At 45.8% G+C, this 16,239-nt stretch overlaps 1 protein-coding gene, 1 long non-coding RNA gene and 1 pseudogene across 17 annotated transcripts in view; 1 reads left to right on the top strand and 2 right to left on the bottom strand.

The window, feature by feature from the left end:
• LOC113603477 (uncharacterized) overlaps positions 1-16,239 on the bottom strand; it is a 204,133-nt gene that overhangs the window by 70,937 nt on the left and 116,957 nt on the right. The window lies entirely within an intron of this gene.
• Positions 1-16,239, top strand: part of IRAG1 (inositol 1,4,5-triphosphate receptor associated 1) — a 120,291-nt gene that overhangs the window by 29,303 nt on the left and 74,749 nt on the right. For 3 of the 15 annotated variants that reach the window (XM_027073144.2, XM_053203486.1, XM_053203488.1), the window contains exon 1: positions 13,939-14,887. In XM_027073144.2, coding sequence (XP_026928945.2) covers positions 14,654-14,887 — 234 coding nt within the window. In that variant the 5' untranslated portion in view covers positions 13,939-14,653. Of the gene's footprint in view, positions 1-6,691; positions 8,992-13,938; positions 14,888-16,239 lie in introns of those variants that run through there. The other 12 variants (XM_027073145.2, XM_027073149.2, XM_027073151.2 and 9 more) reach the window with 9 other exon arrangements.
• On the bottom strand, positions 5,209-5,362 carry LOC113603508 (uncharacterized; annotated as a pseudogene).

Consider the following 16,239-nt stretch of genomic DNA (forward strand, 5'->3'; position numbering starts at 1 on the left):
CCCTGGGTTTGCAGTCCAACTACCCTGAGTTCAAATCCTGTTTACAGTGCTTAGTAATTGTGATGCCTGGAGCAAATCACTTGTCCTTTCTGAGTTTCAGTTTTCTCATCTGTAGAATGGGAATAATAATTCCCAGTCCTCATTGTAAGGACTGAATAAGATGAAGGATATAAAGAGTCAGATAGAGACCTGGTGCAATAAATATTGGTTCTCTTCTGTGGATGCCTCAGAATTGTTTTTATGCACTTCCCATCTTTCCATTGTGGATAACAACTCCCTGGAGAGAAATCCTCAATGGTTACTTCCTGTTTCATATTATTATGCAGCCACTGTTGCACAAGACTGTTTAAAGAGGAACGCTTAAATTCACGTGCCTCGAGCCACCAGAGTTTGCTGTTGAGAGAGCCATTCCCAGGCTCCTGCCTTTGCCTTCCTCACCACCATTTCACATCACTGTTTACCATAGTTTGTTCTCAAGTGGTGTCTAAAGACTCAAATCCTATGGTTATTGGCATAGATTTGGATGCCAAGAGAACTGCTCCCTTTACATTACTTTAGCACATGGCTTTAGCACATGGCTTCTTGTGGCCACAGTCTCTGTCCAAGTTCTGAGTTGACCAAACTGCAAATGCATTTCAGTTCAGATGCCCTTAATGACAAAAAGACCCTGTCCCAGATCCACAACTGTCTCCCACCTCCTATACTCATCTCAGTGGGCAAGGTGTGAGCTTCTTCCTTGTCTTACAAACTGGAGTTCTCACCCCAAAATGTGGGGCTGAGGTTCAGGGTGGCAAGCCTGTGCACATGGCCTCACATTGCAGGTCTTGGGGCCTGCTTTCCTGGGGACGGTCAGCAGTGAGATCCCACCCAACTCTGAACTGAGGAATAGGTGGAGTGAGTTCCTGATGATCTGGAAGGAAGCAACAATGCTTGAAAATCATTTGAAGGTTGAAATTTGACTCAATAAACATGTTTATATTTACTAGGTTATCTTTTAGGCAGGAGCAAGGAGGTTGGCTAAACCCAGTTTCTCCTCTGAAGCCTGAGTATATATTTAAAATGTACAGGTGTATAGTGGAAGGAAGGGTAGGAGCAGGCATTGTGGGGGTAGGGATTCAGAAGTTTGGGCTGGGATTTCTGGGAGAATGCTGATTCCATCAATATGGGCAAGGAATGCAAAAGGAGAAGCAGGTTCTGAGGAAAGGGGCATGGTGATACATTTAGTTAGGGAATAACTTAGGGCAAGCTCATTTGCTCTAGAACTGAGTATTTCAACTCAGACTTTCATGTAGGCAGCAGAGCAGTGAGGTGAGAGAAGCTTTGGTGTCCAGAAACACCCTGTACAGCCCAATTTACAAAGGCTTAGCTGTTTGTACCAACAAGAGTTCTTTGTTGCAAGTGCCAAAAAAGCCAGCACAAGGCAGACTAAGCAAAAAGAGGTATTCATTGGTTCTTGAAACATAAAAGGCCAGGGATATCAGGCATAGCTTGATCAGGCCCTTAGATAACAGCCTCAGGACCTACTTTCTAGCTCCTTGCTATCCTCTCACATTGATTCCATTTTTAGACAATAAGGATTCTGTTTTCACCATCTTATATTTAAGATCTGCACTTTACAATCTCTTTCCCAGCAAAATCTTATTGGTCTCATTGGCTCTGGGTAGGTCACATGCTCACCCTTAAGCCAATCACTGTAACTGAGGGGATGTGATGCAAAGATGCCCAAAGGCAGCCTCTGGCCCTGGGGTTGTCAATTAGACCCCTTACCTCTGATTGATGACTTCTCTGCATAAGCAACATAGACTCCAAACTCATGGGGTAGAAACTGGGGCTCAGGCTGGCAAATTAGCCTAATCCTCTACCAGAGAGATGGGAAGATTGAAGCCTGAGTGGTAAAGGAATCCATTGTCACACAGGTGGATGGTATCACAGTCTGCCCTTCCCTTCCCCAGAAAGCCCCTGTCACTGAGCCTCTGCAATCCTTTCTTTGGCCTCCTGAAGCACATATTAGGCCAGACTGTGCCCTAAAGCCCAGCACCAGAGCAGGAGTCAGAGCAGGAGTTGAGCCAGGTTTGGCTTCAGAGGCTATGGCCACTTTGCAAACCTTCATGGCTCAACTCTCTTGGTAGGGGTGGGGGAGATGGTTCCAGGAGTGCAGACACTAGGGTGATGGCACATTTGAGCATGTGCCACCACTGGCCATTTGGGGAATGCTTTGGCTAGTTTTCAAAGTGGAGTTGGAAGGGCCAGTGGGGATGTTCTGTGGCTCCCTGATGGATTCAAGTTAAAGCTGCAAGTCCCATTGATAAGACACTTTGCAAAGTATTCATGAATGGTCAAACAGAGACATGTAGGTGGCAGAGGAGGAGGCTTTTTGTGAGGTTTTAGTTGATAGAATCCTATGGGGAAAATCTGCACACCTGTGTGTCAGAGAAGACAGGAAACCCACTTACATCACTGAGAGAAAAACTGTGCTGTTAACCTGGGCAAGCTCAGTAGGGTGGGGCAGGTGAAGCCATCCACCTTATGCAGCAGCCCAGATGACATGTGCTAATGTCATTTAAAAGGAAAACAGGGCCTTGTCTTCCCCACTTCTCACGAGAGGAACTCCAAGGCCATGATAGGACCACAAGTGAAGTCAGCCCTGGAGGGGTCACTTGGCTTCCCAAGGCTCCCTCAAAAACCAGGGATCAAACTCTTCACCTCCCTGTTTCATAGAGTCTGTGACATATTTTCATCTACTCTCTCACTTACTCACTCATTCATTTCTTCATCTATTCAAGAAATCCTGAGAGATGAATTATACACTGGCCCTGTTATCAAGGAGCCCACCGTTTAGGACATGATTCTTAATGCAGTGTGGCTGAGAAAGGGGGAGAAAAGGGTTGGAGGGGAACAGTGTGCCCAATAGGTGGGCCTCATTAGAGTTCACTGGAGGACAATTCATGATTCTACCATCCTGAACATTTATGCTCTATTAGTTAATAGAAATTTGTCATATGTCTTAGGGGGGATGGGTAGCAAAAAGGCTGAGAATTACTGGTGCAGTAAACAAATGATTACAAGGCAAAGCAATGAGCCACAGGCAAGGGAGAACACAGGACTGTCAGAGCCCAGAGGGAGTCAGGGCAGGCTTCCTGGTGGAAGTGATATTTGAACTTAGTATTAAAGGATGAACAGGAGTTAGCCAGGGAATTCTAGACAGGAAAGTCCACAGGAAGACTCAGAGCCTCAACTAGCACATGCTGTAATGAGGACCAATAATGCCTAAGTAGTCCATGATCCTTAACCATAAACTGTCCTTTCTAAGTAATTTTTCAGGACACCAAAAAGACTCTTCCTTTAACAATTCCATCATTTATGATGCAAGTAAGTCTCATGCTCATTGTGGGAAAATATACAGATATAAATATTTTAAAAGTGTTCAATTAATTTTATTCATAATTCCATTTTAAAATAACCACTTTTAACATTTGAGTTTTTAACTTCTGGACTTCCCTCCCTAAAGGATGGCCATAATCAATCAACTTCTACTTCACATAAAAATATATATAATTTAAAAATGAAAGTAGAATCAAACCACTTGTTTTTCCCCTCAATCAATATATTGTGAACAAAAATGATTATGTCTAAAGTGTCAGACTGTATGCATTATAACCATCGTGGATAGAAGTGTTCTGAAACAGCATTTGCTCTCCTGTCTTTTCCAGGGAGCCAACACAGAGCTTTGCTTCTTTCATGCCCACCAGCTTTGGGCTGGGCTGTCAACCAAGGCTGAACTCAGTTGACTAGGAAGGTGTCTAGGAAAACATGCCTGGGCTGACCAGCTCCAGGTTCTGTGCCAAGCTGAGGGCTTGTATCCACTTTTTGAATGTGGCTGCTTCCTTCCTGCAGTGTGTTGTCCATTCTCGCTGCTTTTGATCTATTGTGGGCTGGCAAAGCAGAAAACCAAGCCCATGAAGTAGATGGGAAGGAGCGTACCTAGGTTGTAAGTGAAGGCCTGTGTTGCATGAAAGCACAAGTGACTTGTGTTAATCAATACTCTCTCTCAGAGGTGAGTAAAGGAATACTTCCTAAGTATCTACGGTGTGCTGGATACATGCCTTACTTTATTTAAATCTCATAACACCCCTTTGAGAGAAGTACCTTAGCTCCATCTTCCAAACGACAGCCTGATCCCAGAGAACATTCATTGCTTTGTCAAGGGTCACTGAGCTGTAAGGGCCAGAGCTACATTGGAACCTGGTCTATTTCACTTCCAAATCCCTGCTGTTTTCACTGTACTACATCTTGTGCTTGCCACCAAATCTCATGCTGGGTTTGGATTGATGACTTTGTCAAAGGCATGTCCACTGGACTGGTGAGATGCTTCTGTGTGGAGCAGGGCTAGGTCTCCTACATAATTTTTCATGACCTCAGAACTGAATAGGAACTGCCCTCATTAGATGGTGCCTGTACTCTCTGGCCTGCCACACTCTGTCTTCCATAAGAGGCAGAACAATCCAACCTGTGTGTTAGAGAGATTTCTCTGGCATCTTGCACAGGGTGGTCAGAAGGGGCCAGAGTGGAGGTAAAAAGAACAATGAGGTTGTTGTAGTGATGCCGGTCACACAGATCCATGGCAGGGGTGGTGGCCAGAAGAAGGAGGGAAGCAATCAAAGACATGTCTGAACTAGGACTGACAGGACTCAGAGTCTAATTGATTGTGGGATTGATGGAGAGGGAGGAATCAGGATGACTTCTGGGTTTTTAGTCTGAGTGCCATTCACTAGGTCACAGAAGGAGTGGGCTTGGGAGAAGGCAGGGCTGGGGATGGGAAGAAATAATGGATCTTGTTTGCAACATGGTACACCTAAGAAGCATTGTGCAAAGGTAACTGGTAATTGAATCTCCATAACTCTGCTACCATGGGGTGATATTGAAGTCATCTGCATTCCTTCTGCACCCTGGTAGGGGTAAGGAGTGGAGCCCAGGACTGAGAGGCTCAGTGATGACCTTGCAAATGTTTAACAGCCAGATCTCTCAGAAAAAAAAAGGCCTTGATATGTAGCATTTGCTGATTTGCTGATTTATGTGCCATCATGACCGATTTCAGGCTACTAACTGGACATCAGTGAATGTGAAGTTGTAAAGAGATGAACAGTAAGTAGCACATCATTATATAATGTTCCCCCACAGTAGAACTAAATCATCTCAACAGTATAGATAACAATAAAATGTAGTAAAATAATTAGGATGTGATTATTGTGGGTGTTGATTTCCTGTGTTTTTAGTGTAATTTAATTGTAACTTAATTCTTTCCTAGCAATAATCACGCCTTGGATAAACCTCATTGGCTATGATACTGCCACTGCAAAAAGCTATTATTCAATTTTTAATGATGTCTGTGTTTAACAACCAGCTCACAAAATTCTTGACAATTAGCATACCACTGGAGAAACTCCAAGAAAGTACAAGTTGGAAGAGCTACAAATCTACCTCCTTGTCAGACAGGCTGAGAGACTCCCCAAGGTCACACATCTGGGAAGGCAGAGCCAGGCCCAGTACCTAGGAGAAGGCTCTTGTCCTCCATTCTTCCTGATGGCCCCTCAGTACCCCAGCCAGCCACATGGACCTGGGGAAAACCGTGTGGTCCTTAACCCCAGGATGATGATTCATGTCACCCTAGAGTGAATGACTCAGGGAAGAGGCTGCTGGGCGGCCCGGAACAAAGAGAACAGGGCAATATTTATTTCTGCTAGGAGCTAAATGGGAGGCTCAGATACTTTTCTGCTGTTCCCATTGCCTTTGAACTGCCTCTGATTGAGCAATTGTACATATTTCCAAGAAGAGAGAATTTTTTCAAGTGGACTTATTTTTAAAAAAGAATTGCTGAAGTGAACAAGCTGGAGAGGAAACCTGGGGAGATGTTTTGGCTTACTTCCTGTCATAACTGGGGGATGGGGTGGGATGGAGGGAGTTCTGGCCCTGGCTTAACTATTTTTCCGGGAATCTAGAATTTGGATCCCAGGCATTTCAGGGTTTCTCCAACCCTCTTCTTCCAAAGTGGCATCCAAGGTCCAAGAAGCTTCCCGAGTGTCAGGGAATTAGGGTGAGGAGGGTGCCCTGGTGCCTGATATCATCTGTCCTGGACCATTTGACAAGATGTCTACGGTACTTTCTGCAAGTCCTTGGTTAGTAGGTGACCTCTGAATCAGCCTTCTCAAGGCACCTTCAAGTCTGGCAACTTTTTGTTGCTGGCTGCACAGAAATGATTATGCCATGTGCTCCCTACCTCACCTATGCACCCCCTGGGATGATAGAAGTCTTGGGAGGATGTCTGAAGTTCTTGTCTATTAAGTCATTCCAGATAGCCATTTCCTCTCTTTGGGATCTTTTCCCCAGGGTTCTGTCTGGGAAATGGGGCCTAAGACCTTTCTGCTCTTAGAGTTCAGGACTTTTCCCCCAGACCTCTCCAAGGAAGCAGGGCACAGGTTCTTTTCTAGTGACTCACCAGAATCTATACTCTCATTGCTTCTACGTGGTCTCTCCTGTCTCTCCCTTGCTCCATAACCTTTTACTAGTCCTGGGTGTGTGTGTTTGTGTGTGTGTGTGTGTGTGTGTGTGTGTGTGTGTGTGTGTATGTGTGTGTGTGGTGGGGGCGGGGGGTGGTGGTGACCTACCCTTATTTAGGATGCTTTTCCCAAATCTCTTTTCTATACCCTAAGCCCTCTCTGTTTCCCCAACGGCTAGCCCTTCCCCACAATAAGGCAGAGACAGACTCCCTTTTCTCTACCCCCTGATGCTACACCTCTCTCTAAGGCAATGAGCACCTAATGGCCTCCACGGTTGTGTGAAGGGAAGGGTAACGGGGAAAAAAGAGCTGTGAGGGGATGTGAGGAGTTAGTTACTATTTGTAGCTATCTTGTGTGTCCCCCCACTGGAACTCCTGGCTGAGCACAGTGAGTGCTGACTCTTGCTCTCTTCTTATTGGGACTGAGCCAGCCTCTTCTCCTAGATGTGGCCCCTGGCACTGGTCTGAGCAGAAGCTGGCTCATTCTCAGGGCTGGAATGGGGTCTGAATCAGGGGAGGAAGGCAGCCCCAGACAATAGAACCTGTAAGAGATCCTCAAGCCTGGAGAGCATGGCCAGAGAGTATAGATCCCAGGGGGTGTGGGAAGTGCTCAGGACCAGCCTCCCCAAAGCACCACCAGGCTACAGCCTCTGTGGTCCCAGCCTCTGGGCCAGAGGAATTGTGTTGGGGGCAAGAAGTCATTTGGAAGTCCCTTCCAGTCTCTCATCTTTCCCTCGCTGTTGCTTCTTCCTTCTGCCCTTCCATATTCCACCCTTGCTCCCCTGGGACTGACCACAACACCGATCTAGGGTTGACCACAGCACAGACATGGGATGGCCACAGAACAGATTAGGTATGACCACAGCACAGATCAATGGATGACCATAATGTAGACCTGGGAATAACTATAGCATAGACCTGCAACTGACCACGGCACAGACCTGGGTGGCCAGTACTGTACCCTCTCTCTCTAACCCTACTGTCTGCAGCCACTGGCTGCCCAACAGCAGAGTAAATGTCAGCAAGAGTAAATGTCAGAGTGCATAGCCTCTGATGGGTTTAATTCCAATTATGTCAGATGATCTTTTATCTACTTGTTTGTACAGAGAAACCCTGGTCAGGCCAGGCCAGGCCAAAAATATGTCTCCTTTACCCACAAGAGACAAAGCTGGAACTCAGATATCCAGGTTGAACAGCAGACTATCTGGGCCTGGTTGGATTTTGATGATGCCATGGCCAGAGAACTCAGCTGCCCTATTCAGGGAAAGGAACCTATGAATACATACTATGTGCCTCATCTTGCTTGTATTTCCTAATTTAATCCTTACAAAACCCTAAAAGGGTCTTCATTTTACAGATGAAGAAACAGGTCAGAGGAGACTAATCCAGCAAGGAAGAGGCAGAAGGGAATTAGAACCCAATCTGCCAAGTTCCAAAGCCCTCTTGCAACATCCCAAGGTTGGGAAGCAGGATGGTGTTCTCCTGAAGTGAGCCTCACTCAGGCTTGCCTGTGGGATCCAGGACACAGCTCTGCAGTTGGCCAGGCCCAGGGACCCACAGAAGTGCCTCTCAGCAGTTTGAGCTGATCTCTGATGCCCCAGATTTCCCAAGTATGTCTAGGACTGCCCTGGGGTGAGAGCAGGGACCAGGGAACACCCTTTCTCTCCCATGAGAGTGACCACAACAAGGATACATTTTCTTATCATTTACCAAAAGCAAGCCCTTCAAAATTAGAGGCAGAAAGCTGATGTCTGTAGCAGAATCTGAGGAATAGGGGTTCTGGGACCTTCTCTGACTATCTCTCACCCATAAGTATGGCTTTGATTAAGTCCTTGCCCCTATCTGGGCCTGTAAGATGGGATCAGGAGACAGGACTGGCTGATCTCCAGTGGCCCTCCCTGTCATCCTCTGAATTTGCAGAGGGACTGAGAGACATGCATGTGCAGTCACCCCAAACAATTCCCTTCATCAAATTCTTCATCTAGAGATAGACCAGTGGTATTAATAGCAACCTAATCTCTTTCAAATTCTTTGTGTTGCTAAAATGAAAGCAAAAATTCAAAGCTGGAAGAACAAAAAACTCCCTTCTGAGAATTCTGAGTCACTCCAGAAAGGTCAGTGGAGTTTGGGTTAACCCGTTTTTTCCCAGAAAGGCCTCTGGCTCTTCCCTGGACACCCAAAGATTAACAGAGAAAATGTGAGACCCACTCAGCTTGTAGATTTGTGCTTCTGGGGCACTGAGATTAAGAGAGAGGCTTGATTTCTTCTGGGCTGGTCGCAAAGCTTTGGGAGAGGCATCCATGGAGCCATAGTAAGAGGCCACAGCTTGCCAAGACCACCACCCATGAGCCAGTGGGCTTGACAAGCTGGGGACTGGGGAGTCAGACAGACCTGTGGCTGGCTTCTGGCACTGCTGTTCATGGGTTTACTGACTTTGGGTAAGTCTTCAGGGCCCCGTTTTCCTCATTTGTAAAATGGGACTAATCATAATGTTAATAGTAATGGAACTTCTGTGGTTTCTGTAAAGGCTCTTGCTAAATCATGATTCCTGATGATGCTTGCAGGGACATGGGCAACCCCTCCCACTGGCTGAGGGGTACAGGATGGAGGTATTCTGCCAGCTGTGGATGGGCATGCTATGTTTGTATGGCCACTCTGTCAGAGCAGTGCTCTCCTGCCATCTCCCCATAACCCATGGGGTCCTACAGTGGCTTTTCTAGGGGCAGAGGCTATGCAGTTAATGTAACAAGGGTGAGACTTCCTGGGGTGAAAAGTTCAAAGGACAAACTAATGGACAGGTGTATGAATGAAAAAGTCAGAAGGAGTGTGGGTGAATGGATGGCCTGACAGACAGATGGATGGGGGGAATGGGTGGATTTGTCATCCTACAGTGGGGGTCTGCAACCTCTAACTGTGAGCCCACACTTTTGCCCTCATAAGACCTCTGATCTGATGAGCAGCTGCTTGCACTGCCCTGCCCCACCACTGGTGGCTCTGCTGGGAATGCACACTCCAATTCTCTGTAGGGCAGCTTCCTATGCTGGGTTCTGCTGCACTTCAGCAGAACTCCCAGCTAAGGAGGAGAGAGACAATGGGCTTTGGGGTCAGACTAGTTGCATTATAATCCTCAGCCTGACGCTTATTAGCTGTGGGATCTCGAACAACTTACTGAACCCCTCTAATCCTTTGTTCCTTAATATGTAAAATGGAAATAATAAAACCCATCTCACAGGGTTTAGGCAAGATAGCACTTGAAATGCACCTAGCATGGTAATCAACACTCAGTAGGCAAACTAGAAATATCTAATGAATGAGAGAATGAAGGAAAGTATGCCAGTTTGCTTTCTTTCATGAGCATGGCCAGGGGCAGATAAAAATATTTAAATATGGATTAGACACTTCTGGCCTTTTAAATTCCACAAATGATTGGATAGTTATCCCAGCAGAGGCTTAGATAATTGGCACCAGGTACAAAGGTTACTGGACCCAATTAAGTTGTTTCCCTTCTTTGTACCTAAGTTTCCCTTCCTGTAAAATGGGCCAAGCTATATACTTAAGCACTGGCTGGGAACAGAATGAGTAGAATCCAAAGAATTGACTGGCTCTTGACAATGACCTACCTAACCCTTTACAGACTAGGCTAAAGAAGTAGTTAGAAGGGCCCTGAAAATGGGTTAAAGAAGGAGCAGCTCAGAGACTAAACATAACTAAATGTTTTTTCCTTTTATGGGTCGGTGCTCTAGATCACCATTTCCTGCAGATTATATCCTTAACTTTGCTGTGATGGATGTAAGGTCTGTGTGCCCACAAGCTCCAGCAGAACCCAGATGTCACCCTGGGGGAGGGACTCTGCTTTTACCTTGCTATTTTAAGCAGTAAGTTTATAATAATGGATGGGAGAGAAAGCGAACAGGGCAGGAGCAGCGTGGGAATGGCCTCAGCAGGCAGGGTTGCTGGGGCTCCCCCTGAGGACCTCGGGGTTCTGTCTTGTCAAGTGTGGGGCCACAGCCAGCCTCCACTCTGCTTTGTCCTGCTGCAGCTGACATCTCTTAGTGCTTGTCTGACTTAATTTGTTTTTGTTTTGCTTTGTTGTCTGATCCAGGGACTGACTTAAGGTCTTTCTTGAGGAGAAGAGGGAGGAAAGAAAATGGAGGGTCAGAAAATGAGATATTTTTTTATGTGACTTTGGGATACAATGATCTCATAATCCTATGGGATGGGACTCCCAGGATTTCAGGGACTCCTAGAGTTGAAAATGGACCCTGAAGTGGGAATCCTGTGACCATTGGCCCAGGCTTTGCTGGAACTCTCCCAGGAATTGGGAGTTCATTACCTTAAAGAGTAGCCTGTTTCATCTTAGGTGGTTCCAACCACTAGAAAGGTTTCCCTTGCCTTGATTTGACCTTTATTTCATTCATTGGCCATGCATTTATCCTTTGGGGACAAAAGAACTACAGGAATGATTTTCAAAAATCTGAGAAGCAATTTTATTTTTCCCTGCACTGTCTCTTCTCCAGGCTAAAGGTCTTTAGTTCTTTAAAGACAAACTCTTGTTTCCTGCATACTGCTTCCTGTTTTCTGAACATGCCCCAATTTGTCTGAATCCTTCTTACTAACAGGGTGCAATACACTTTGTGTAGATTAAGGCATAGAGGAAAGTAGAACTGTCACCTCACATGGTTTGGGAACTACATTACTATTAAGACAGGCTGGACTTACACATAGATAATACATCACTTAAGGGGGTTCTTGGGAAGTGCAGCCAACTTACTTGGTAGAATTGGGTTTGTGGATATCTTTTGCTACTGTCAACCCCTGTTACCATATACTTTGCCCAGCACCACTGATGTCACTGCTGTTGAAGTCCAAGTAAAAGTGATAGAAATTAATCATGGAGCAGACCTTTGCGTAAATCTGATGCTCATTTGATCCATAAACTGACTATTTAGAATGGGAGACACAGCATGCTCTGGTCCTATAGCTCTCATTCCCAACAGCCAGGTTTAATATGTCTAGTAGGGTTTCTCCCTTCTTGTCTCACCTTTCCCTCTACTATTCTGTTCAGAGAAATTCCCCTCACCATTTCAGTATTCATGACTCAGTTCAAATACCATTTCTAACATGGAATCTAGGCTAAAACTATATCTCACCTGCCCCAATTTCCATAGTTTAGGGATCCTTTCCTGGGATCCTGCAACTTGTCATTTTCGAAGTCCTAACAGTTATACTGTTTTCCTACAGCCTCCCACTACTGTACTCCTTGAGGGCCAAGACCACATCTTCATCATCTTTAAATCACCAGCACATAGTACAGGACCTGGTAGAGTATGCATAAAGTCAGTGTGGTGAATGAATGAATAATTCAGTTCATGGATCCCCTACTTGAGATGAAACTGCTTGAGTTGACCAGCAGAAGTCACCCCAACTGTTTCAGAGCTGAATGGGACTACCTTTCCACCATACAGACTGACAAAAGTCAAGATGGTGGTCACATTGACCAACCCTGTGGCTAAAGTTCTCTAGTTCTTTAAATAAAAATCAATAAGCATTTTTTGATAAAAAAAAATTCTAGTTAGCCGTGATGAGTCAGACTCCTTGCCTTCCTTGGGGAGCTCATTCAAAGGCATGTGTGTTGGGGTGGGGGGAATCTGTCAGAGTTGTGGCTGAGGTCAGATCTGACCCTGCCTGCAGCCCTCTGGCTTCAGGCCTTCAGGAGAGCCTTTCCTATGGGACCTGATGAATATCTAGTATCATGGGAGGTGGTGGGGCTTTCTGACTTCCTCCTGCAGCCTCCTTCAGTCAGCACCTTGGGCCCAGGACATAGTAGGTACTCAGTGAATGACAATATCCTTTGTTTCTCCTTTGTGTGTTCTAGCAGCCCCTGAGCTGTGGCTGAGGGCAAGGTCTGCATCTGGTGGTTTTCATTTGCGCATCAGCAGAGCAGCAACTTCAGGGAAACTCTGAAGTTATTGAACCAGGCTGGTTTCTGGTTCTGAAGTTCCCTGAAGGCTTCTCCCACCCCATTAAGAGAAGGGGACCTGGAGGAGCTGAGGAAGAGGCCAGATAGAGGCCTTTGGACTCTGGCTGAGCTTCCTGGACTTCAGACTTCTATGCAGATGGCTTTTGTGAGCACCTACTCTGTGCTGGGTGCTCTATCTCATTTCAGACTTAGAACATTCCTGCATGGGAGACATTCTTATCTCTGTTCCTCTGACAAGGAAAGTGAGGCTCAGAAGTGAAGCCAACATAGGGGCATCTGGATGGCTCAGTAGTTTGAGTATCCTACCCTTGATTTTGGCTCATGTCATGATCCCAGGGTTGTGGGATCGAGCCCTGTGTCCAGCTCCATGCTGAGTGTGGAGTCTGTTTAAGATTCTCTCTCTCTCTCTCTCTCTCTCTCTCTCTCTGTCTTTCTTTCAGGGCATCTGGGTGGCTCAGTAGGTTAAGTGTCCAACTCATGGTTTCAGGTCATGATCTCACAGTTTCGTGAGTTTGAGCCCCACATCGGGCTCTGCACTGGCAGCATGGAGCCTGCTTGGGATTCTCTCTTTCCTCCTCTCTCCCTGCCCCTCTCCCCCCAAAGTAAATTTTGAAAAAAAAAAAAGATTCTCTCTTTCTCTCTGCCTCTGCTCCTCTCCCCTGTTTGTGCTCTCTCTCTCTTTAAAAATTAAAAAAAAAAAAAGTGAAGCCAACATTTAAGGCCACACAGCCAGTGAGTGGCAGAGTGGGGACTCAAATCCAGGTATCAGGTTCCAAGGCTTGCGTTCTTTCTACCTTACTATCCTGCCTCTCCATATTGAAACCTGACATTACTGACCTTTTCTAAGAGGAAGCAGAGGAGCCAGGCCCATTGGCTCCAGTCTATTGGAGGGATCATTCATGGTCCTAGGCCTCTTGAATGGTGAGAAACACAAAAGAATAATTAGTAGTTATAAGTACCAGTAGTTAGTAGTTATAAGTTAGTACAGTGGTTACAAATTCATAGTTATAAGTAAACCCAAGTCAAACTGAGTAAAACACTAAGAAATTTAATTGTTTGTGCAGCTGGCTAGTCCAGAAAGAGTTCAGTTTTCAGGTGAATTTGATCAGGGATCCAGCTTCTTTTTTATGCAAGAGTCTTAGCTCTACCACCTCCTGAGTGTCTGTCAGTTTTATCCTCAGTCTGGACTTCCAAATAGAAACAAAATGGCATCAATAGCACCAGGTCTTACATCTGCACACTCTACCACCCAGAGCAAGTTCAAGCACCTGGATCCCAGAACACTGTAATGTGCTCATTGGCTTACACCAGATCTATTTTCTATCCCTAAGCCAATAAATAATATTACGCTGACTGGGCCAATCCTAGCTGGGTCTCAAGGTTGCTAGACCATGAGATGGGATAAGTCTGGCTTGTGGCGAAACAATTAAAGGTTGCTCAGGATTGGCGCTGCACAAAGTACACAAGGTGCACCCTGGCTGAGCCTCCAGAATTGCAGGCCTGGTGAGGGCTGTCCTCAAGTGAGACAGCCCCATACTGAGGATCAGAAAAGCTGTTGAAGGAAATGAAGTCAGCCATGGGGTAGAAAGTCAGGGAACATCATCTCCTCCTCTTCCTCAACCCAAACAAGGAAGGTTGTGTGGTATAGTAAAAAGAGTCCTGGCTTAAAATCAGGAAGATCTGGATTCAAATTGTTGGTTCTTTGTGTGATTTTGGCAAATGGCTGACATTCCATGATGCTGCTCTCTCTTCTATAAAATGTGAATATTAATGCCTGGATCAGAGGTCATCATGAGGATTAAATTAGGTGATGTTGTAAATGTTTCTAGGATAGTGCCTGGCACTTAGTAGGTGCTCAATAAATGGTACATAAGTACAGGTCTGGTCCCAGTGGAGCGTCCTCCATTAGCTATGGTTTTGAGGAGTTTGAAGCACTTTTTTCCCTTCTGGGATAGCTGTGTTTACTGTAAGGACCAAATTAGTTGCAAAATCTCTAAGGTCATCTCTAGCTTTGTAAACAGAGCAAATGAACAGGAGGAAATGCAATTCCAAATGCCCTCTCCTGGCCTAGTCCAACCTTTGCTGTTGATACAAACCCAACCAAGCTTTTTCTGCGGCTCATGGCTCCTAGAAATGGAACCCAACTTGGGTCAGGGATGGGAGTGGATTTGACTTGTCCTTTTGGCGTCTCCTCAGCCTGCGGAGCCCAGGCCTCTTGGAGCATCTTTGGGGCTGACGCCGCGGAGGTTCCGGGCACACGGGGCCACTCCTGCCAGGAGGCTGCCATGCCCCACATTCCCGCGGACGAGGAGCCCCCTGGAGAGCCACAGGCAGCCCAGAGCCCCGCCGGCCAAGTAAGTGCCCCCTCCTTGCCTGCAGCTAGCCTGGCTGGGGCCAAGTCAAGGGTCCTGAGCTGGGGCCACATTGCCTGGCCTGGCCAGAGGGTCTGCTTACAGCCTGTGCAGGCTGCAGTGGGCACCTGGGGAAGGTGTGTGGCTGCAACACTGAGGAATAAATACCCATAGTTCGTTTGAATTGGCTGAGGCCCCCATAGATGAACCTAGATGTTCATCTCCTAGATGAACCTCCTAGGCTGTGTCTGACTGAGGTTTCCTGGGAGGTCCAGCCACCCTAACTCTGCAGGCACCCTCCTAGAATGGAGAAAGACTTGGAGGAGAACCGTCAGCACAGGGGGCCTCATCATGTCCCGGGTGTGATCACCAGAAAAAGGCCACCTAAACTGAGTCCACTTAAAATGAAGACCAAAATTTCATAGTAAATAGTGAAAATGATTTTCAGTAAAATTGTATTGTAAGAAAGAGAAATGATGACAATAAATTAAAGGGAGATTGTTTTGTACAAATGAAATTATGAAAATAAATTATTTTTAGTTATACATATAACAAAATATAGATTATATGCTACTTTTTTAGAAGGAACAAAGAATTGGGGTGCCTGGGTAGCTCAGTCGGTTGAGCATCCGACTTTGGCTCAGATCATGATCTCGTGGTTCGTGAGTTCGAGCTCTACGTCAGGCTCTGTGCTGACAGCTCAGAGCTCAGAGGCTAAAGTCTGCTTTGGATTCTGTGTCTCCCTCTCTCTCTGCCCCTCCCCAACTCACGCTCTCCATCTTTCTCTCTGTCTCTCAAAAATGAATACACGTTAAAAAGAAGTATAAAACAGAAGGAATAAAGAATTGTGTGGATTTTGGCATTGGTATATTTATTCTTTATACCAACAGGATGAACCACGTCCTTCACATTTTACTTTACAACACCTCTGTTAAGAGATTGTTTAAAATTTAAGGGCTTCATTCATTTTCCCAAGGACTTCTATCAATCCTTCAATATGCAAATCATTTTCTCATAAAGAACCTATCTTGCCTCATCATGATTTTTTCTTTGTTAACTGCTCTAGCTCCATCTGCTCTCTGCTGGTCCAAGACGTTGCATGTGAAGTGTTCCAACACTGTCTTCTTTGATTTCATGAACTTTGCACTTGGTTTGCCCTTGTACCACCCACATTATATCTGACGGTTGCCTGAACTGACCTCAGCCAGAAGGGACAGACATTTGTTAAGTGAGGGAAGAGAATGGATGAGTGAGCATTAATTTGGTAAGCGGGCAGACTCCGTGAACATTTTCATGTCAGGATGACATTTGTTTTTTTGCACATGATAACTGTGGGAACTCAGATAATAAATACT

This window comes from Acinonyx jubatus, chromosome D1 (genome assembly GCF_027475565.1).
Source record: "Acinonyx jubatus isolate Ajub_Pintada_27869175 chromosome D1, VMU_Ajub_asm_v1.0, whole genome shotgun sequence".
Lineage (NCBI taxonomy): Eukaryota > Metazoa > Chordata > Mammalia > Carnivora > Felidae > Acinonyx > Acinonyx jubatus.